The sequence below is a fragment of the Narcine bancroftii genome, chromosome 12, assembly GCF_036971445.1.
Source record: "Narcine bancroftii isolate sNarBan1 chromosome 12, sNarBan1.hap1, whole genome shotgun sequence".
Lineage (NCBI taxonomy): Eukaryota > Metazoa > Chordata > Chondrichthyes > Torpediniformes > Narcinidae > Narcine > Narcine bancroftii.
Genome location: NC_091480.1, coordinates 60,914,270 through 60,936,100, shown reverse-complemented (window position 1 = coordinate 60,936,100; position 21,831 = coordinate 60,914,270). Strand labels below are relative to the sequence as shown.

Sequence of the window (21,831 nt, the reverse complement as noted above, 5' to 3'; positions counted from 1 at the left end):
AGAGGGCGGAAGGGGGAAGAGAGAGGGAGAAGGGAAGGAGGAGAGAGAGGAAGGAAGGGAAAGAAAGAGAGGGAGGGAAAGAGAGAAAAGGGAAGGAGGGAGTGGGAGGCGAGAGAGAGAGAAGGAGGGAGAGAGACATGGCGGGAGGAGAGGGGAGAGGGGGAAGGAAGGGAGAGAGAGAGGGAGGGAAAGAGAGAGAGGATGGGTAGGAAGGAAAGAAGGGAGGGGAGGAAAGTGGAGGGAGGGAGAAATGGGGGAGGGGGAGGAAGGATGGGATGAGGGAGGGAGGGGGAGGGGAAGGCGGCTCCCGTATTGGGGAACGTGCTACAGTCACCAAGTGACAGAATGTGCAATTACAGAGGCGTGACCGTCCGCTTCCTCGACCGGGAGAACCGAGCCTTCAACTTGAGGCGGCGACGAGTCTCGAACTCTTGACGTGCGGAGGACATGGCAACTTCGTTACTGGAGGTGAGGCGTCGCACATTCCATCGACCCTGCTCCCGCACTCCCCACCCGCGGAAGTGCCCGGGAAATTGGAGAAGTAGAGAGGGACAGAAAGGAGAGAGAGAGAGTGAAAGGGGGTAGGAATAGAGAGAGAGAGAGAGCGGGGACGTGGGGATAGGAAGAGAGAGAAATGGAGATAGAGAGGGATAGGAAAGGGAGATAGGGAGGGGAGAGCGGGGAGGGAGAGAGGGAAGGGATAGCGTGAGATTGCGAGAGGTTTGAGGGAGAGATGGAGATCAAAGAGAGATGTGGCAGCGAGGGAGAAGAGCAGAGAGAGAGAGAGAGGATACAGGAAGAGACGGGGATGAGAGGGAAGAGAAAGATGAGGGAGGGTGTCGAGAGAAGGGGGGTAGACAAGAAGTGTGCTGTAGAGGGTACAGATGGACGAAACGAAACACTAGGTTGAATGAGTACTGGACGGAGAGGCGAAAGATGCAAATCATTTTTAATGGGGCTTCCAGATAAGTGCTGCATGAATTTTTACTTCTGTGTGTTGGCAAGGGGTATATGAACGACCTGTGAAAGATGTGGGGTCAGGGGCTCTGGGATGTGGGAGGGAAGGAGGGGTGCGTGGGGTGGATAGAAATATCCCTTAGACCCTGAACAAATCCTGAGACACCCAGACAGCATTAGCTTCTTCTGCACTTCGCAGAATCCCTCCTTCTCTCTGTTGTTCCACCTTTCTCTCCTCTCCCTTACCCTCTCCGACTCTTTCCTATCTCCTTCATTACCCCAGTCCTCTCATTTCTCCCCTCTCTTCCTCACTTTCACCATCTACTCTCTATCCCCTACTCTCTTTTAACTCCAATCATCCTCTCATTTTTCCTCTTTCAGTCCATCTTTCTCCTTCTGCTCTTGTCTCTCTCTTTCTCATTCTTCCTCATTTTCATCTTTCTCTCCCGCTCTCTATCGTTTTCATGTTTAATTGCTGGACTGCGGGGCAGATGGATCAGTGTGAACACTGAGACAGGGCTGTGGGGAGAGAGTGGGACAGTGGGCAGTGTGGGAGAGATACAGGGCTGTGGGCAGAGAGTGGGCGGTGGGGTAAACATGAGGACTGATGCAGGGCTGTGGTGAGGGAGTGGGGCAGTAGGATCAGTGTGGGGACAGATACAGGGCTGTGGGAAGAGAGTGGGCGGTGGGGTAAACGTGGGGACTGATGCAGGGCTGTGGGGAGAGAGTGGGACAGTGGGATCAGTGTGGGGACTGATACAGGGCTGTGGGGAGGGAGTGGGGCAGTGGGATCAGTGTGGGGACTGATACAGGGCTGTGGGGAGGGAGTGGGGCAGTGGGATCAGTGTGGGGACTGATACAGGGCTGTGGGGAGGGAGTGGGGCAGTGGGATCAGTGTGGGGGACTGATACAGGGCTGTGGGGAGGGAGTGGGGCAGTGGGATCAGTGTGGGGACTGATACAGGGCTGTGGGAAGTATGTGGAGCAGTGGGAACAGTGTGGGGACTGATACAGGGCTGTGGGAAGTATGTGGAGCAGTGGGATCAGTGTGGGGAGTGATACATGGCTGCGGGGAGAGAGGGGGGTGTTGATTTTGGGGAGATGGGGTGGAATTACTGCCATGTGTAACCCTTCTTCCTCTCTCCCCCTCACTCCTCCCATATTCCCCTCTTCCCCCTCTGTCCTCTCTCCATTCTCCCTATCCCCCCATACCCCCTTCTCTTTCCTCCTCCCCTTTCCCTTCTCTCTCCTCCCTCCAGGACGAGGTCCCCTTCAGCTCCAGCCCGCTCTCCCTGATGACGGGAGCTGGAATGGGGAGCCCCCTCCCGTTGAGTGAACCCTCCACCTCCTCGGCGAAACCCTTCAGGAGCGAGGACAAGAAATCCCCGGCCCCGGCGATGGACCTTGCTCCGATGCCTGGCGTCCACACCGGGGAGGATTGTCCGGATTTCTACGCACACTGTGGCACTGGCCTGCTCTCGCCCTCCGTGCACCAGAGCTCGGCAGGGTATGGGGGCGATTACTCCCCCTTTTCAGCCCCGTTCCCTGCCCCCAGCTCCGAATTCTCCCTCCTCACCTCCAAGAACGACTGTGTGGCCGGGATGTTCTCGGCGCCGGGTGCTGCGAACCCCTACGGCCCGTGGTATAAGGTGGGTCTGCCGCCGGCGAGCGGCAGCGCGTCGGCCGGTCCTGCCACTGCATGGTGGGATGCCCACGCTAACTCCAGCTGGCTGTGCCCCGCCACCGAGACCTTGCAAGCTCCCTACCACCAGCCCCAGGTCCCGTCTTACCCGGTGCCCGACTACTCCCCGGGCACCCCCTATCCGAGCGGCGGAGTGGGCTTGCTGTCTCAGGAGGTGCCCAGGACCAAGGCAGGGAGGACGGGGCCCTACCCAGGGGCTCCCTCCTGCGACTGCCCCGACTGCGGGGAGCTGCAGAGGTCGGGGGGCTCCCCGCGGAAGAGGCCGGTGCACAGCTGTCACATCGCCGGCTGTGGCAAGGTGTATGGCAAGGCGTCGCACTTGAAGGCGCATCTGCGCTGGCACAGCGGCGAGCGGCCGTTCCTTTGCAACTGGCTCTTCTGCGGCAAGCGCTTTTCCCGCTCAGACGAGTTGGAGCGTCACCTCCGCTCCCATACCCGGGAGAAGCGCTTCAACTGCCCCCACTGCAGCAAGAGGTTCACCAGGAGTGACCACCTCGCCAAGCACCAGAGGAGCCACTCCAGGCCCCCGTCCGAGGCCCAGGGGTCTCCCCTCTCGCCCCCCAGCGGGGCCCAGGGGGCCGGGCCACATCCTCCCGGCGAAGGGGTCCTACTGGAGATCTGACGGGCGGACCGAGGCTGGGAATGGGGCTGGGGGAGGGGAAGATGGATGAGGCGCATGGAGATCCTGCTCAGCTGGGAGGCTCATGGGCCCATGGGCTTGTGGCTTGGCTTGGGTTATGATGCCCTAGGTTAGTTGGGGTTACAAGACCTGGTTTGGTTGTGATTACTTGTGTTTTGTAATGGTTGGTCCTGGCCTGGGCATTGTAGGGTTGTGTTTTGTTAGGTTGGGTTGGATTGTGTTGTGTTATGTTGGTTTGGATTGTGTTGTGTTGGGCTGTGTTGTGTTGTGTTATGTTGGGTTGGATTGTGTTGTGTTGGGTTTTGTTGGGCTGTGTTGTGTTTTGTTATGTTGCATTGTGTTGTGTTGGGTTGCGTTTTGTTTTATGTTGAATTGTGCTGAGTTGTGTTGCTTTGTGTTGGGTTGGGTTTTGTTATGTTGTGTTAGGTTGGGCTGTATTGGGTCAGAATGGGTTGTGTTAGATTGGGTTGTGCTGGGTTGGTTAAGTTGTGTTTGAGTTGGATTGGGTTGTTTTGTGTTGGATTGGGTTGCGTTGTTTTGTGTTATATTGGGCTGTGTCAGGTTATGTTATGTTGTGTTGGGCTGTGTGGTGTTGGGTTTTGTTGGGCTGTGTTATATTGGGTTTTGTTGTGTGGGCTGTATTGGGATGTGTTGGGTGGTCTTGGTTGAATTGGGTGGTGTTGGCTCAGGTGGTGTTTGGTTCTGGTGGGTTGTGCTGGATTATCTGCCTAAGATTAATCTGTCCAGAACACATCCCTGACAGCACTGATGGTAAATCCTTTATCGCCGAATACCACCTCGCTTCCAAACCACACAAGACCATTAATGGATAATTGAGTTTGCAGAAACCGAGGATGCAGATGGAGATGTTAAATCAGCCAACGCCTGAAAATGCTTGAAGCACTCCCTCTGGCCAAACAACATGATGTGGTTCTTGTGTCAGCTATGGGCCTGTGGACGTTCTAACTTTGAAACACAAAGAGCAGTAGTCTGTCAGTCCCTGATTTATGTACCTTAAAACGAGCTCCCTCTGGCTGATGTGGAACAGTGGTGGACGGAGATGGTTTTCCAACAGTTTAACAAATGATCACCCATTCAATTAAAGCTCTTGGACATTGGGACACGAGTCACATTTGTTTTAAATACTCAATACATTATAACTTCCGGAGACGAGAGTGAAAGATGCATGGAAAGGTGGTTGGAGTCAGGGGGCGAGGAGGTGCAGCACTCAATCCTATTCCCCATCCACCTCCACTGCTAGTGTAACGTGGAGAGTGTGTGTGTGAGAGAGAGAGAGTGATCCGAGAAAGGGAGAGAGAACTCTGTAAATCACAAGTTGTTGGTGGTGAATTAAAACCTTACTGGGAGGGTGCACCGCGGGTGGTGGTGAGGTGCGGAAAGCGAGGAGTATGTGGGGAGGGGGTGCCTCTGCGATGGTGTTCACCCCTGGACTGACCAGTGTGTGGGATATTGTGTGCTCAAGGTCATTTTCAGTGATGGGACCAATTCTGCAAGTATCCCGTGCTGGCATTAACCCCTCCGTTCTCCCACTCCTCTCCCTTCCTCACTCCCCACTCTCCCCTTCCTCTCTGACCCTCTCCCCTCCCCTTCTCTCTCACCCTCACTCGCCCTTCGCTCCCCTCCCACTGTCTCCCCCTTCTCCCTCTATGTCCCCCTTCTCTCTGCATCTTCCAGTCCAGTCCCCTCCCTGCGCTCTGGCTCAGCGCCCGCAGAACCGCCCGTGCGAGCCACGGAGGAGATCGCATGGAGCTGTCCAACGTTGCCACCTGCTGCCCCGTTCGAACACTGCAGCTCAGAATCAGGATTTATCTTCACGAACAAGTCATGAAATTCAGTGTGTTGCGGCAGCGTCAAAGAGCAAACATTCACATTATAAATATCTTACAACATTACTATACAAAATACAAATAATAGTGCACGAAAAGTCAGGTAGTGTCTTTGGTTCATTGATCATTCAAGATTCTGATGTCACTGAGTGCTCGTCTAGGCTCCTGGACCTTTTCCCGAAGGTAGCAGAGCGAAGAGGGACACCTCCACACCAGGCAGTGATGGAACCAGCCAGAATGCTCTCCACGGTCCACCTGTAGAAGTTTACGAGAGTCTTTGGTGACATACCAAAATGCCTCAGACACCTCACAAAGTCTAGTCGCTGATGAATCTTCTTCGTGATTGCATCAACGTGGCGGCTCCAGGACAGATCCTTGGAGATGTTGACCCCCAGGAATTTGAAGCTCTTGACCCTCTCCGCTACCGAGCCTTTGATGAGGACTGGGTCATTTTCACCTGACTTCCTCCTGAAGTCCACAATCATCTCCTTGGTTTTGCTCACATTGATTGCAAGGTTGTTGAAATTACACCATTCAACAAGCTGATCCATCTCCCTCTTGTACACTTCCTCTTTGCCATTTGTGATTCTGCCGACAACTGTGTAGCAAACGTGTAGATGGCATTGGAATTGTGTCTGGCCTGTTGTGGGTGTATAACCAGTAGAGCAGTGGGCTAAGCACACATCCTTGGGGTGTGCCTGTGTTGATAATCAGTGAGGAGGGGACGTTGTTTCCAATTCATACTGACTATGGTCTTCGATGAGCTCAATTCCTCACCAATCTTTTCTGTCCCCTTTCCAACTCAGTGACATCCTTCCTACAGGTGCGTGCCCAGAACTGTGCACAAGTGTACGGTTGTAAAGGGACATCCCTGCTCCTGGTCTCAGTGCCCTGACCAATTAAGGCAAATGCATCAAACATCTTCTTCCCCACCCTGTCTCTGTGTCCCCACTTTCATAAAACAATATATCTATACCTCCAGATCTCTCTGTTCCACAGCACTCGCTACCATTCACTGTGAGAGTCCCAGTACCTTGATGTCTCCCTGTTCTACAACACTCCCCACCGTTCACCGTGTCAGTCTTCCTCTGGTTTGACCTCCCAAAGCGCAACACTTCACACCTACCTGAGTTAAACTTCACCTGCCATTCCTTGGCCCATTTCCCCATCACATCTCAATCCTGGAATCTGGGAAGGATGAAAAGGGATCAGTGTGAATGGTTGGCTCAGATTATGTAATAGACGACTCGGAATTAAGCCAATCAACTTCCCCTGATCTCCCCCCTCACCCACTTAATGCCATAGCATCAACCCTACTCCCCTGGACGGGCTCCTCTTGCTTCATTCCCAGAATCTCCAGAATACCCTTGGCACCAGACTCGTGGGAGAGAATTCCGTAGATTCACCTATTTGGGGGAATTTTTCTCTCAACTCTGACCAATGGCCCACCCCTTCTGGTACAGGGACCCCTAGTTCTGGACACCCCAGTGGGGTGCTGGGGGTGAAGATATCCTCCCCTCATCTGTTTCCCCTGAAGAACCCCAAGATGTTTCATTGAGGTCTCCTCTCGTTCTTCTGAACTCCGGAGAATTCAGGCCTGGTCTACTCGACCTCCTGACAGGACTAATCCTCTGCTGCAGACCATCTTTCCAGCCTGGGTCCAGCCCTCCATCCTGCGACCAAAGCTCCGTCCCAGAACCAGTCCTCCATCTTGGGAATAACTCTGTCCCAGAAAGCAGGCCTCCATTCCTGGATTAGCCTTCCTTACCAGGATCAGCTCACCACCCCAGGACCAATCCTCCATCCTGGGCCCCTTCCTGTCAATGGTATACCACACTTTATCCCTTACTTAGACTGGAACCGTGCATGGTGCTTCCAGTGTGGTGTGGCCCAGGGACACAGAGTCGGGAACTGTGCAGTGTTCCCAGTGTGGTCTGACCCAGGGACACAGTCGGAAACTGTGCACTGTTCCCAGTGTAGTTTGGCCCAGGGACATGGAGATGGGAACTGTGTAGTGTTCCCAGTGTGGCCTGGCCCAGGGACACGGAGTCGGGAACTGTGCATGGTTCTCCCAGTGTGGTCTGACCCAGGGACACAGTCGGGAACTGTGCACTGTTCCCAGTGTGGTCTGGCCCAGGGACATGGAGACGGGAACTGTGCAATGTTCCCAGTGTGGTCTGGCCCAGGGACACAGAGTCGGGAACTGTGCAGTGTTCCCAGTGTGGTCTGGCCCAGGGACATGGAGACGGGAACTGTGCAGTGTTCCCAGTGTGGTCTGGCCCAGGGACACAGAGTCGGGAACTGTGCATGGTTCTCCCGGTGTGGTCTGACCCAGGGACAGTCGGGAACTGTGCACTATTCCCAATGTGGTCTGGCCCAGGGACGTGGAGACGGGAACTGTGCAGTGTTCCCAGTGTGGTCTGGCCCAGGGACACAGAGACAGGAACTGTGCAGTGTTCCCAGTGTGGTCTGGCCCAGGGACACAGAGTCGGGAACTGTGCATGGTTCTCCCAGTGTGGTCTGACCCAGGGACATGGAGACGGAAGCAGACTTGGCTAAATTGCCATTTTTTTCCCCAAACACTTGGACTCTGATTACGTTTAATAAAATGTGCCTTTTGGTCGAATGAGTGAAAGATGGAACTTCCCAACCATGGACAAGTTACAACCAGCAATGTCAGCTGCCAGGAAACAAGTGAAACTTACACAATGTCAGTCACAGCCACTCAGCCATTTCCGTTTCACTTCACAGCAGAACTGCCACCATAGCACTCCATCCTCCCCTCCCTCCTCACCTTCACTCCACCTTTCCCCTTCTTCCACACCTCCCCTCCTTCCACACTGACCACCCCGCAGTCCTCCATCGTGCTCCCACATAAGCTGGACTCCAACACACACATTTAAAGCTTTTATTTTGCATTTTACACTGAGCACTTTCAATCCGTGACCTCCGGACATTCTCAGGATTTCCACACCCCCCTCAACATTTGGTCATCCCTCTCTCAGCTGTGTGAGGGCTGAACCGCCACTTGTCCCAGTTAACAAACCAGAGAGGGACTGAACGTCCTCCAGTCCCCGTGTAGCAGGCCGGAGAAGGGTTGGAGGGCAATCAGGTCCTGCAGGAGCGGAAGCAGCGGGTGAGGAGAGCCACCCCTCGGGTGAGCACCCCCCAGTAGGCGGTGCGGAATTGGCGGTTCATCACAGCATAGAGCACGGGATTGAGGCAGCTGTTGAGCCAGGTGAAGTTGCCAGCCACCATGTGCAGCAGGATGGGCGCTCTCTTCTTGCCATCCGCCACATGCAGGATGCAGAAGGGGAAGTAGCAGGCCACGTAGACCAGGAACATGGCAAAACACATTCTGGTCACCTTGCTGAACTCCTTCTTGGTGCTCTGGTTGGGCTGGGACGCAGTAGCAGGGGACGGGCGTGCCTTTTCTGCCCCTCCTACTGAAGCCAAGGGCTGCTCTCCCACGCTGGTGTCCTCCGTCACCTGTGAGGGGTTGGGTTCTGGTGCCAACCCGCTGTCCGACGATGGCACCCCAGACACCCGCTGCTGCTTCTTCTTCTTGGCCGGCACGTCCGCGCCCTGGTCTCGCCGGTACTGCTGCAGGGCCTTGGCAACGGAGCGCACCTTGCGGGAGATAAGGTAGTAGAAGATGCCGATGGTGCTAAGACCAAAGCCGAACATTAAGAACATGAGCACGGTGGTGTAGGGCCTGCCCCGGGACCTGTGGAAGCTGCATGTGCATACCACTGGCAGGAAGACGTAGATGTTCCACAGAGGACCGAACAGCGCTAGACCCAGAGCCCAGGGCAGAGCCAACACCCAGGGCACTGTGCGCCAGGTATACAGCCGTTCGAAGCGCTGCGGGTCCGAGATGAGCAGGTAGCGGGTGGCGGCGATCAGCACCAGGTTGAAGATGGAGACGGCGTTAGCCTCGAAGAGAATCAGCCCGAAGATCTGGCACATGAGACGGCTTTGCCTCCAGGTGAAGTGCAGGAACGTATCGACGGTGACAGGCTGCAGAAAGCCGCAGTAAATCAAGTCGGACACGGTCAGGTTGAGGATCAGCAGGTTGAAGCGGGTGCGGAGGTGGCTGTCCGTGGCAAAGGCCAATAGAGTCATCAGGTTGCCGACAGTGCCCACCACCGTCACTCCGATCCCCAGAAAAGCCCCGAAGTACCGGTACCCATACACGTCCGGGTGGCAGGTGTTGTTGTCCCAGGTCAGGTTGGCATTCATGTCTAGCTCCCGCTCAGCTCCTGCTCCGCTCCCGCCTGGCTCCAACCCTGAACTCAGTGTTTTGCTCACCTGACCAGCTGCTGCACCTAGCACACGCCCAGTTCACCTATCTTTCTCACCAGTCTAGCCCAGCACAAGACCCCAGGGACGCTGCAGGAATGGTTCTGCACTGACTGACTCAGCGTGCTGTGGGGTTTATAGACAGGGAATTGGGGAAGTGACGGCGAGATCTGCTGAGGGAACTCTCTGGGCGGAAGGAGGAAGAGGGAGGGGCAGAGAGATAAAGAGATGAAGGAGTGGGGGGAGGGAGAGAGAGGGGGTAGTGAGCAAGTGACAAGCAGTGAAGATGGTGGACAATGGTTTTAAGTCTGTGTTGAGAGAGAGACTTACATGAGGACTTTTCTAGTCTACGTCAATAGAACAGGGACAGACCTTTCATTCTGCATGCCTGTGCTGGACACGATGCACAAATTCAATTTGAACCCCTGCTGACTGCTTGTCCATGCCTCTGTCTGACAAGACTCATACAGCAGCACTGCATCTGAACCCCCCCCGCCGCCCACCCCACTCCTTCAAGCATACATGACGGTTCGGGTTAATCCTAACCTAAACCTCATGCGAACAGTTCGTACGTCAGAGAACATGATCCCTGTTTCAGAGCACATAATCCGTGCATCCGGGAACAGTCTGCGCGTCGGAAAACATGCTCCGTGTGTCAGAGAACACAATCCAAGCATTGGGGATGATAGTCTGTTCATCGGGGAACACAGTCCAAGTGTTGGAGAATAGACAGTCCATGCGTCAGAGAACATGCTTCAGCTGACTATGGATGAAACCAGGTGGACAGCCAGCACCTTTTTAACTGGGGCGACAGTAGCAAATCCCAGAGAACAAGACCCAGGCAGGGGAGGAACGTTTGGAGATGTCAGATAGTTCTTTTACAGAGTGGTGCGTGTCTGAAATGCATTGCCAGGGGTAGTGGTGAAAGCTGATACAATGTGGACATTCAAGACACTCAGGTATGAGGATATTCAAGGGTTATGTGTATGGGGAGGGGGCTAAGATTGTTGACTGATAGGGACATCATGAGATGATGAGGTTGCACTGAGGTTGGATGGTCTCAGTGCCAAGGAACCTCTCTCTCCAGGAATGGAGGCAGAGACCACACCCCTGTCACTGAAACAGGGTCCTGATGAGGCCACACATGGAGTACTGAATCCAGTTCTGGTCTCCTATCTGGAGAAAGGATAGAGTGGCTGTGGTGGTGCAGAGGGGGCTCACCAGGTTGGTTCTGGAGATGAGATTGTGAGAAGAGATTGAGTGGTCTGGGACTGTACTCAATGGGGTTTAGAAGGATGAGGGAGTCTTATAGACATAAAAGCAGGGAGGTTGTTTCCATGGAGAGGTGAGACTAGAATGAGGGGACGGAGATTTGGGGAGTAGATTCAGGACGGAGATGAGGAGGATCTGCTTCTCCCAGAGAGTGGGGAATCTGTGGGATTCTCTGGGAATAGATTAAGGATGGAGATGAGGAGGAACTGCTTCTCCCAGAGAGTGGGGAATCTGTGGGATTCTCTGGGAGTAGATTCAGGACAGAGATGAGGAGGATCTGCTTCTCCCAGAGTGGGGAATCTGTGGGATTCTCTGCCCGAGGAAGCAGTGGGGGATGCCTCATTAAATGTATTGTAGACACAGATTTTATAACAGTTGGGGAATTAAGGGTTATGGGGAAATGGAGCTGAGTTATTGGTCAGATCAACTGTAATCTTTCTGAATGGGGTACCAGGCACCATAGGCTGAGTGGCCACCTGCTTTCCCCATGACCGTCTCTTCCTGTCACCTAACGTGCAGATGCGATTCTCCCATGTGCATCCTGTGGTGCAATCGATGCACCCTCTCAGCCAGCAGTGGCAAGATCAGACTTTCTCAAGCCGTGGGCTAACGGGAAGGACACTGTGTACAAAGGGCTGCATCACCAGAAGTTTCACAAGGAACAGCATATGGTCTGCTGGAAACCACAGGGAAGTGTGTCACCAAATCAACAGGAAATGGAGGCACAGAAGGGGAGAAAGAACTGTGAATGTGGGGCCATTTCCCTGTCACCACTTTCCCCCCCCCCTCTGCACTCCCCACACTCACTCCACCTGCTACCCCTCTCCCTACTTCCTGCCATCCCCTTACCCTCCCTCTCCTCTATACTCACCCCTTCTATCTGCCAGTTTCCCCCACCACCCCAACCCCTGCTCCTCCTCATCTCCTCACCACCTTCTCCCAGCCATCACCTTTCATCGTCCCTCCTTGCTGCCCCCACTGCACTTTTCTCCTCCCTCAGCCCCTCTCCCTGCTCCCTCCTCACTGCCCTCTTCCCATTTACATCCCTCCCCTGCTCCCCCTTCCCACTGACACTCCCCCATTCACCTCAACCCTTCCCCACTCCTCTCCCTATTCCCATCTCACCACCCCCTCCCTCTCCCAACCTACCCACAACCTGCCCACCATGCAATAACTGCTCCTCCTCAGCCATATTTAAAAGAAGGATTTATTGATCATGACTCATCCCGCTCTCTCTCTCCATCTTCTTAGAGGCTGAGACAACCCTCTGGGGTCCATGAGTTGCAGGTGAGAGGGATGGATAGAGGCAGGCAGACGGGTGACAGTGAGACGGGGAGGGGGGAGCGTTCCCCTCACATTGCAAAGAGGATAAGGAAGGCAACCATCAGACAGAAGAGGCCCATGGCTTCAGACAGGGCGAAGCCCAGGATGGCGTAGGAGAAGAGCTGCTGCTTCAGTGAAGGGTTCCTAAAGAGAGAGGGGGGAAAAAAGAGAGGGGGGGGGGGGAGGAGAGGGGAAGGAAGTGGGAGATGGGGAGGAAGAGATGGAGGGCTCATAACATCACAATACCACACCATTAGGATTAGTCATCAGCGTGAGGATGCCTATTCAACCCCATAATAAGATTGAAATGAGTTGGGGAAGTGGGCCAAGGTACAGCAGATGGAGTTAACTCAGTAAAGTGTGAGGTGTTGCACTTTGGGAGATTAAACCAGAGCACGACTGACACAGTGAACGGTGGGGAGTGTTGTAGAACAGAGAGACCTGAGGGTATGGGGACTGACACAGTAAACGGTGGGGAGCGTTATTGAGCAGAGAAACCTTGGGGCACGGGGACAGACACAGTGAACAGTGAGGAGTGTTGTCGAACAGAGAGGCCTCGGGGTACGGGGACTGACACAGTGAACAGTGGGGAGTGTTGTAGAACAGAGAGACCTTGCGGTATGGGGACTGACATGGTGAACAGTGGGGCATGTTGTAGAATAGAGAGGCCTCGGGGTACGGGGACTGACACGGTGAACGGTGGGGAGTGTTGTAGAACAGAGAGACCTCGTGGTACGGGTCTGACATGGTGAACAGTGGGGCATGTTGTAGAACAGAGAAACCTCAGGGCACGGGGACTGACACAGTGAACGGTGGGGAGTGCTGTAGGACTGAGAGACCTCGGGGCACGGGGACTGATACAGTGAACAGTGGGGTGCGTTGTAGAACAGAGAGACCTCAGGGCACAGGACTGACACAGTGAAGAACAGAGAGGACTCAGGGTACAGGGATTGACACGGTGAACAGTGGGGAGTGTTGTAGAACAGAGACACCTTGGGGTATGGGAACTGACCCGATGAATGGTGGGGAGTGTTGTAAAACAGAGAGGCCTCGGGGTATGGAGACTGACACGGTGAACGTTGGAACGCGTTGTAGAACAGAAAAACCTCGGGGTACGGGGACTGACATGGTGAACGGTGGGGAGTGTTGTTGAACAGAGAAACCTCGAGGCACGGGGACTGACACGGTGAACAGTGCGGAGTGTTGTCGAACTGAGAGGCCTCGGGGTACGTGGACTGACACGATGAACGGTGGGGAGTGCTGTAGAACTGAGAGACCTCGAGGCACGGGGACTGACACAGTCAACAGTGGGGAGTGTTGTCGAACAGAGAGGCCTCGGGGTACGTGGACTGACACGGTGAACGGTGGGGAGTGCTGTTGGACTGAGAGACCTCAGGCACGGGGACTGATACAGTGAACAGTGGGGAGTGTTTTCGAACAGAGAGACCTCAGGGTACGGGGACTGACACAGTGGACAGTGGGGAATGCTGTAGGACTGAGAGACTTCAGGGCATGGGGACTGATACAGTGAACAGTGGGGCGCGTTGGAGAACAGAGAGACCTCGGGGCACAGGACTGACACAGTGAAGAATAGAGAGGACTCAGGGTACAGGGATTGACACGGTGAACAGTGGGGAGTGTTGTAGAACAGATAGACCTCGGGGGACAGGTACTGACACAGTGACAGTGGGGCGTGTTGTAAAACAGAGAGGCCTCGGGGTATGGAGACTGACATGGTGAACGGTGGGGAGTGCTGGAGGACTGAGAGACCTCGAGGCACGGGGACTGACACAGTGAACAGTGGGGAGTGTTGACGAACAGAGAGGCCTCAGGGTACGTGGACTGACACAGTGAATGGTGGGGAGTTTTTTCGAACAGAGACCTCAGGGTACAGGAACTGACACAGTGAACAGTGGGGAGTGTTGTCGAACAGAGAGACCTCGGGGTATGGGAACTGACCCAATGAATGGTGAGGAGTGTTGTAAAACAGAGAGACCTCGGGGTTCGGGGACTGACACAGTGACAGTGGGGATTGTTGAACAGAGAAACCTCGAGGCACAGGGACTGACACAGTGAACAGTGGAGAGTGTTGTCGAAGAGAGAGGCCTCGGGGAACGGAGACTGTCAGGGTGAACAGTGGGGAGTGTTGTAGAACAGAGAGACCTCAGGGTACGTGGACTGACACAGTGAACAGAGAGGACTCAGGGTACAGGGATTGACGTGAATGGTGGGGAGTGTTGTAGAACAGAGAGGCCTTGGGGCACAGGGATTGACGTGAATGGTGGGGAGTGTTGTAGAACTGAGAGAACTTGGGGAACGGAGACCGTCAGGGTGACTGGTGGGGTGTGTTGTAGAACAGAGACCTCGGGGCACAGGATTGACACAGTGAAGAACAGAGAGGACTCAGGGTACAGTGATTGACATGTTGAATGGTTGGGAGTGTTGTAGAACTGAGAGAACTTGGGGAACGGAGACTGTCAGGGTGACTGGTGGGGAGTGTTGTAGAACAGAGAGGCCTTGGTGTACGGGGACTGACATGGTGAACGGTGGGGAGTGTTGTTGAACAGAGAAACCTCGAGGCACGGGGACTGACACAGTGAACAGTGGGGAGTGTTGTCGAACAGAGAGGCCTCGGGGTACGTGGACTGACACGGTGAACGGTGGGGGAATGTTGTTGAACAGAGAGGCCTCAGGGTACGGGCACTGACACGGTGAACGGTGGGGAGTGTTGTAGAACAGAGACCTCGGGGCACAGGATTGACACAGTGAAGAACAGAGAGGACTCAGGGTACAGGGATTGACATGTCGAATGGTGGGGAGTGTTGTAGAACTGAGAGAACTTGGGGAACGGAGACTGTCAGGGTGACTGGTGGGGAGTGTTGTAGAACAGAGAGGCCTTGGTGTACGGGGACTGACATGGTGAACGGTGGGGAGTGTTGTTGAACAGAGAAACCTCGAGGCACGGGGACTGACACAGTGAACAGTGGGGAATGTTGTCGAACAGAGAGGCCTCGGGGTATGGGGACTGACACGGTGAAGAGTGTTGTAGAACAGAGAGACCTTGGAGTATGGGGATTGACACGGTAAATCCACCCCCCACCCCGATGAGTCCCTAATCCCTCACCAGGAAGTGGAGGGGTGACGAGGGGCAGCATGCTAACCTGGCATAGCCGATGATCAAGCTGCCAAACACTGTGCCGATTCCAGCTCCCGAACCAGCCACTCCCACTGTTGCAGCCCCGGCACCAATAAACTTGGCCGCTGTGTCAATGTCTCGGCTCACTTTCCCGGTGTGGAACAGGCGGAGGGTCACCTGGAGCTGCGGGGCAGGAGGGACTGTGAGAGGCTAGGGGCATGGGAAGTGGGTGGGATGGAGAGAGAGGGTTAGATGGATGAGGGGGAGAGGGTGTGAAGAGTTAGAGGGTGGTAGGGAGAGAGCGGGGAAGAGTGTGGCGTGGGGATGAGATAGGGGAGAGAGTGGGGAAGAGAGAGGGCGGGGAGAAGAGGGAAGTGAGTGGGGGAAGAAGTGGGGGAGTGGGAGGTGATAGGGAAGTGGGAGAAAGGGGAGAAGAGGAGAGAACAATTTTAATGGTATATCATTAATTTGAAAGTTCATAATCTGTGCTGTGATGGTTCAGCAAAACAACGAATTTCATATGTTCACAATAAATTCTGATACTGGACAGGTTACTCAGCTACCCTCTAGTCTGTTACATATTTACAAGGCCTTTCAGCCACTCTCCAGACTTTTCTCTGCCTGTTTGAATTCCCCCTTGAACAAGAACCTTACCTGTGGGGAATAGACCTCTGACTTGGATCGCAGTGACACTGAGACTGGTCGTTGCAGGACCCTGGAGCTTGATTGGACCTGCAAGAAGAGTTCAAAGGGTTAATTCCACACATTCCATCATTTGGAGCACTATAGTTGAAGGTGTGTGGTGGGGCAATGTGGAGGGAGCTTCACTCTGTGTCTCATCCCGGTATTGTGTGATGGGACGATATGGAGGGAGCTTCACTCTGTGTCTGACCCCAGAAGTTGGATGGGAGTTAGTCTACACATTCCTGAGAGGGGCAGGGACATCAGCCACTGAGTGTGAGGAGACAGGGTGGGGGAGAAGGTATTTGACACACTTGCCTTCATGGGTCAGGGCAGGGACGTCCCGTTACAACTGTCCAGGATGTTGGGGAGACCACACTTTGGAGTATTGTGCTCAGTTCTGGGCATCCAGCTGTAGGAAGGATGTCACTGAGCTGGAAAGGGGGCAGGAAATTCACCAGGATGTTCCGAGGACTAGAGTGACAAGGAGAGGCTGGGACTCTTCTCCCTGGAGTGGAGGAGGCTAAGTGCGGAAAACGGACAGGTGCTAAACAAGATCTGCAAATTAAAATCAGTCCCTGCTGCTTGATCCGTTCCCTCCACCTCACCTCGTGTGGCCACCTTTTGTGAGCGATGGGCTTGGACCCCCAGATCCCTCCGCACATCAATGCTGTAAAGATTCAGCAAGGGAAAGATCCACTCGCACCAGCGTCATATAAACCAATATCATTACTTAACACAGATTATAAGATAATAGCTAAACTATTAGCAAACAGATTAGCAGATTTATGCACCTAAAATGGTAAATCTAGACCAAACTGGATTTATTAAAAAGACGCACAACAGACAATATTTGTAAATTTATTAACTTAATTCATGCAGTAGAAGGGAGTAAAGTGCCAACAGTACCAGTTGCTTTAGACGCAGAGAAGGCCTTTGACAGAGTAGAATGGAATTATTTATTCAAAGTATTGCAAAAATTCAGTTTACCAGAGAAGTATATTAATTGGATTAAAGCATTATATAAGGGGCCATTGGAGAAAGTGACAGTAAATGGATATATATCAAAGCAATTTAACTTAAGCAGACCAACAAGGCAGGGATGCCCACTATCACCCTTATTGTTCGCGTTAGCTATAGAACCACTAGCAGAATTGATAAGAACAGAAAATAAAATAAAAGGGATAAAAATAAAAGACAAGGAATTTAAAATCAGTTTATTTGCAGATGATGCTATAGCATACTTAACAGAACCAGAACTATCAATAAAAGAATTATATAAGAAATTGAAGGAATATGGAGAAGTGTCGGGTTACAAGATTAACGTAAATAAAAGTGAAGCAATGCCAATGAATAATGCGGATTTCTCAAAATTTAAGAAGGAATCACCATTCAGATGGCAAATGCAAGCAATAAGATACCTAGGTATACAAATAAATAAAAATCTTGGCCATCTATATAAGCTCAATTATTATCCACTAATGAAAAAATTACAGGGCGATTTAGAGCATTGGAAAGATTTATCACTAACACTAATAGGAAGGATAAACTGTATTAAAATGAACATTTTCCCAAGGATACTATACCTATTTCAGGCATTGCCAATACACTTGACAGAGAAATTCTTCAAGGAGTTAAAGAAAATAATAAGGAAATTTTTATGGAAAGGGGGGAAACCGAGGATAGCACTAGATAAATTAACAGAATGGTATAAACAAGGAGGCTTACAATTGCCAAACTTTAAAAATTATTATAGAGCCACACAATTAAGATACCTATCAGATTTTTATCAAAGAAAGGAAAAGCCAGATTGGACTAGATTAGAACTAGATAAAATAGGGGAAAAGATACCTGAACACATATTATATAAATGGGATGAAAAATTGGTACAACGTAGGAGTTCTCCACTATTACATCATCTGCTCAATATTTGGAAGAAGATTCATGTAGAAAGGAATAAAACAAATTACCAATTACCAAAACCAATAATGACGCAAAATCAGTTACTCCCTTTTACAATAGATAACCTTTCCTTTAGAGAATGGGAGAAAAAAGGGATCAAATGAATAGAAAATTGTTTTTCAGGAAATAGATTATTATCCTTTGAACAAATGAAGGATAAATATAATATAACTCAAGATACAGTGTTGGCATATTACCAATTGAGATCCTACTTGAAGGACAAATTAGGAAGCAGTCTGAGGTTACCAGAGGGAAGTAACTTTGAATATGTGATTACAGATACAATGATAATCAAAAGATTTATAACAAATATGTATATTAAACTGCAAGAAAAGGAGAATGAGGAAACAAATGGTAAAACTAAACAAAAATGGGAACAAGATTTAAATATAAAGATAAAAAAGGAAACATGGGAGAAGTTATGTTCTGGAACGATGAGAAATACAATAAATACAAGGTTACATATAATACAATATAACTGGATACACAGGCTATACATTACACCTCAAAAGTTAAATGGGACCCAACAGTATCTGACAGATGTTTTCGTTGTAAAAAAGAAATGGGAACAATTCATGCAATCTGGACATGTGAGAAAGTAGAAAAATTTTGGGAAGATCTAAACCAGATATTAAATAAAGTTACAGAAAACAATATACCAAAAAACCCAGAGATCTTCCTCCTAAGTAACATAAAAAACAAAGAATTTGGACTTGATTTGGATGGTGCACAAAAAAGATTTGTTAAGATAGCTCTAGCTGTAGCAAAAAAATGTATTATGTCAACCTGGAAATTGGAAGATAATTTGAGAATACAACAATGGTATATAGAAATGAATAAATGTATTCCATTAGAAAAAATAACATATAGTTTAAGAAATAATATTGAAATATTTGAACAAATATGGGAGCCATACATGAAACACAATAGAGAAAACCTACCGGGGACATTTACCACCTAAATTAACGAAAGGAGAAGGAATTGAAAAGAATTGACTCAGTGGAATTTCTTGTTTACTTTTATTGAATGACAACATTGTTTGACTGGTTTAATGTATCTTAGATTTTGTACTTTAAATGTATGGGGGGTAGGTAGGGAGGGTGGGATGGGAGGAGGGGTGGGGGGGGAAGAAAATGACACTGTATATATTTGAAAAAGAAAATGTATGTATCATGGTCAATGTGGCTTATGGTGTGGTTTCACTGTAGACGTTCCCTTTGTATTAGATCTCCCAAAGTGCAACACCCTCCCCCACCCCACCAATGTCCGGATTAAACTCCATCTACCATTTCCCTGCCCGTATCTGTGACTGATCTGCACCTGGTGTATCCTTTAAAACCCTCTACACTAACCACAACTCCACCAACCTTTTCATCTAAGTCATTTATAAATGTCAGAAGAGGGATAGAAAATGAAAAGTACCAATGGTGACAAATCTGTCACTGTGTAACACTGGGGTACAGTACTGGTGGGGATGGGTTTGTCACTGTGTAACACTGGGGTACAGTACTGGTGGGGATAAGTCTGCCACTGTGTAACACTGGGGTACAGTACTGCTGGGATAAGTCTGTCACTGTGTAAAACTGGGGTACAGTACTGGTGGGGATGGGTTTGTCACTGTGTAACACTGGGGTACAGTACTGGTGAGGACGAGTCTGTCACTGTGTAACACTGGGGTACAGTACTGGTGGGGACGGTTCTTTCATTGTGTAACACTGGGGTACAGTACTGGTGGGGATGAGCCTGTCACTGTGTAAAACTGGGGTACAGTACTGGTGGGGACAGGTCTGTCACTGTGTAACACTGGGGTACAGTATTGGTGGGGATGGGTCAGTCACTGTAACATTGGGGTACAGTACTGGATCCCCAGAGGAACCTGAAACCTTCATCTGTGTCCAACTCAGCACTGTTGAGTTGAACCAGTGTGTGAGATCAACCCCCCCCAGACACCTGTGACCAGCTCAGGCAGTTGATGCAGACCGGGGAGTGAGATCCACCCCTCTATATGACCAGGTCCCTGGTCTTACTGACAATTAGCCATGTATTTATTTGAATATTTGCAATCTCATTCAATGTTTCCGATCAGTACATGACCTAATCAAAGCAAAACCAAGAGCACGTCATCAGCTCTGATTAATTTCTTCTATTTTAAAGCTACTGCTGCTTGAAATGGTGTGATTAACACAATTTCAGCTTCCTGTGTTCCCAAAACACTGCAGAAAAACCCTGTGTCATCAGATTCAGGGAAGCAGGCCATGGAAGTATAACATGCAGATTTGGCCTCCATTGCCATCCAGGGCCTTTGGTCCAACTCCTCCCTGCTAACCCAATCTCCAACCCGAGCTGGCCCTCCTTTCCGTGCGTTCCGCCCAATCTCCTCTGAACCTTTCCCATCCACAGACCTGTCCAGATGTCTGTTAAATGGTGTGATTGTCCCCACTGCACCAGTTCCAGCCCATTCCCACATACCCACCGCCCTCTGTGTGAACAAGGTGCCCCTCTGGTCCCCTTTAAATCTCTCCCCTCAAACCTGTGCCCTCTAGTTTTAAATCTTCCCCCACCTCTTGGAATGTGATCATCCACCTTATACTTGCCCCTCATGATTTTATAAACCTCAGTAAGTGTCCAAACACCCCTTCCTCGCTCTCCTCCTGAAAACTGGGCGACAACTGCAATCAATGCAAGCAGCATACGCAGACTCCACGCTGCAATGCAATGAATGCAACTTGTACAGCTTCAAGTATCAATGAGCAAGTTTGCAGGCTGCATGCAATGCAACACAACACGAACTGCACAACGTCCAATGCAGTGAATGTAGCCAGACTGGAAGGGTCAAGCGACGAGAGTTCCTGGAATGCATGTCCTTCTTGAGGTTCCACCCACCCCGCTTTCCCTACCTCCAAAAAAACATCTTACCAGGGAGGCGGGGGTGCAACCCAACTTAATGCAGTGGAACATGACTGAGGCAGATTCGGGGAGAAGCAGAGAAGGCCGATTTCCTGCAAAGCAACAACACAACAGTGAAGGAGGAGAGGCGAGAAAGATGCAGGAGACCCGGCGCCATCGGCGGCCAGGAGGAGCCTGTACAAAGACAAGGCCGGCGCCCAGGGACGCGAGAGACGCTTATACACACCGTGCGTTGGGTGGCGGGAGGATACAAGGGGCTTTAGAGGGAGGATGGATGCGGATTATACCTCCCCCCACTCCCCTCCCTTTTGATGGCCCACCACTGCACCGCCACGACGGGCAGACTCACCGCCAGGAAGAGAAAGAGATGGCCCCTGTGCGCATGCGCGAGAATGGCAGTCCGGCTTCTGAGTCGGCAGACAAAGAAATCCCACAATTAAAGGGAAGTTCATTGACAATGGGCTGGAGATAGAGGGGGGTGACAGAGACAAGGAAGGGTAAAGGGGACCAGAGGGGATTACAGAGACAGAGAGGGGTATAGTGGAACGGTGGGGATGACAGACACAGAGGGGAGCAGCAATGAACTGCTGAAGGAAGCAAGGCACAGGATGTAGGGAGCTTCACTCTGTGTCTCATCCCTGTATTGTGTGATGGGACGATATGGAGGGAGCTTCACTCTGTGTCTGACTCCGGGAGTGTGTGATGGGACAGTGCTGTGGTAACTACACTCTGTGTCTGACCCCAGGAGTGTGTGATGGGACAGTGCGGAGGGAGCTTCATTCTGTGTCTGACTCCGGGAGTGTGTGATGGGACAGTGTGGAGGGAGCTTCACTCTGTGTCTGACCCTGGGAAAGTTTGATGGGACGGTGCGGAGGGTGCTTCACTCTGTGTCTGACCCCGGGAGTGTGAGAAGTGCCTTCGTGTTCACAAAATATGCTCGCGACAAAGTTGAGAACAAAGAACATTTATTTATATTTACAACATTGCAAGGTCGGGTACTCTCCCCTTACCTCAGGAAAGTACCCCGAGGGTGGGAAGCCTCTTTGTTTTTATACAATTTTCACTTCACCTCCCCTTACATTTGTCTTACGTTTGTCCTTCTT

At 51.4% G+C, this 21,831-nt stretch overlaps 3 protein-coding genes across 6 annotated transcripts; 1 reads left to right on the top strand and 2 right to left on the bottom strand.

Annotated features, from left to right (window-relative positions):
* The first annotated feature begins 319 nt into the window (after positions 1-319).
* On the top strand, positions 320-4,416 carry sp7 (Sp7 transcription factor). Its single transcript, XM_069906247.1, has 2 exons — positions 320-468; positions 2,216-4,416. The coding sequence occupies exons 1-2, from the start codon at positions 448-450 to the stop codon at positions 3,278-3,280; spliced, it is 1,086 nt and encodes a 361-aa protein (XP_069762348.1). The 5' UTR covers positions 320-447; the 3' UTR covers positions 3,281-4,416.
* An 828-nt stretch (positions 4,417-5,244) lies between these two features.
* On the bottom strand, positions 5,245-21,195 carry LOC138747214 (ATP synthase F(0) complex subunit C3, mitochondrial-like). 4 transcript variants are annotated; one of them, XM_069906244.1, is made up of 6 exons: positions 21,078-21,195; positions 20,738-20,820; positions 15,833-15,910; positions 15,204-15,388; positions 6,272-6,333; positions 5,245-5,400 (listed from the first exon to the last, which is right to left on the bottom strand). In XM_069906244.1, the coding sequence occupies exons 1-5, from the start codon at positions 21,178-21,180 to the stop codon at positions 6,321-6,323; spliced, it is 462 nt and encodes a 153-aa protein (XP_069762345.1). In that variant the 5' UTR covers positions 21,181-21,195; the 3' UTR covers positions 5,245-5,400; positions 6,272-6,320. The 4 variants fall into 4 exon arrangements, with proteins under 4 accessions (XP_069762345.1, XP_069762344.1, XP_069762347.1 ...); XM_069906243.1 differs by lacking the exons at positions 5,245-5,400; positions 6,272-6,333 and adding an exon at positions 11,909-12,186; XM_069906246.1 differs by lacking the exons at positions 5,245-5,400; positions 6,272-6,333; positions 21,078-21,195 and adding exons at positions 11,909-12,186; positions 20,955-21,071.
* Positions 8,040-11,503, bottom strand: gpr84 (G protein-coupled receptor 84). The gene has a single exon (XM_069906242.1). The coding sequence runs from the start codon at positions 9,385-9,387 to the stop codon at positions 8,254-8,256; it is 1,134 nt and encodes a 377-aa protein (XP_069762343.1). The 5' UTR covers positions 9,388-11,503; the 3' UTR covers positions 8,040-8,253.
* Positions 21,196-21,831: the final 636 nt, after the last annotated feature.

Bases quoted from the DNA above. Each gene is read 5' to 3' on its own strand.
- sp7 (XM_069906247.1), top strand. From the start codon at position 448: ATGGCAACTTCGTTACTGGAG. The intron at 469-2,215 runs GTGAGGCGTCGC...TCCTCCCTCCAG, and splicing joins TGGCAACTTCGTTACTGGAG to GACGAGGTCCCCTTCAGCTC.
- gpr84 (XM_069906242.1), bottom strand. From the start codon at position 9,387: ATGAATGCCAACCTGACCTGGGACAACAACACCTGCCACCCGGACGTG.
- LOC138747214 (XM_069906243.1), bottom strand. From the start codon at position 21,180: ATGAACTTCCCTTTAATTGTGGGATTTCTTTGTCTGCCGACTCAGAAG. The intron at 20,821-21,077 runs GTGAGTCTGCCC...GTTGCTTTGCAG, and splicing joins ATCTCTTTCTCTTCCTGGCG to GAAATCGGCCTTCTCTGCTT. The intron at 12,187-15,203 runs GTTAGCATGCTG...CTCTCTCTTTAG, and splicing joins TTGATCATCGGCTATGCCAG to GAACCCTTCACTGAAGCAGC.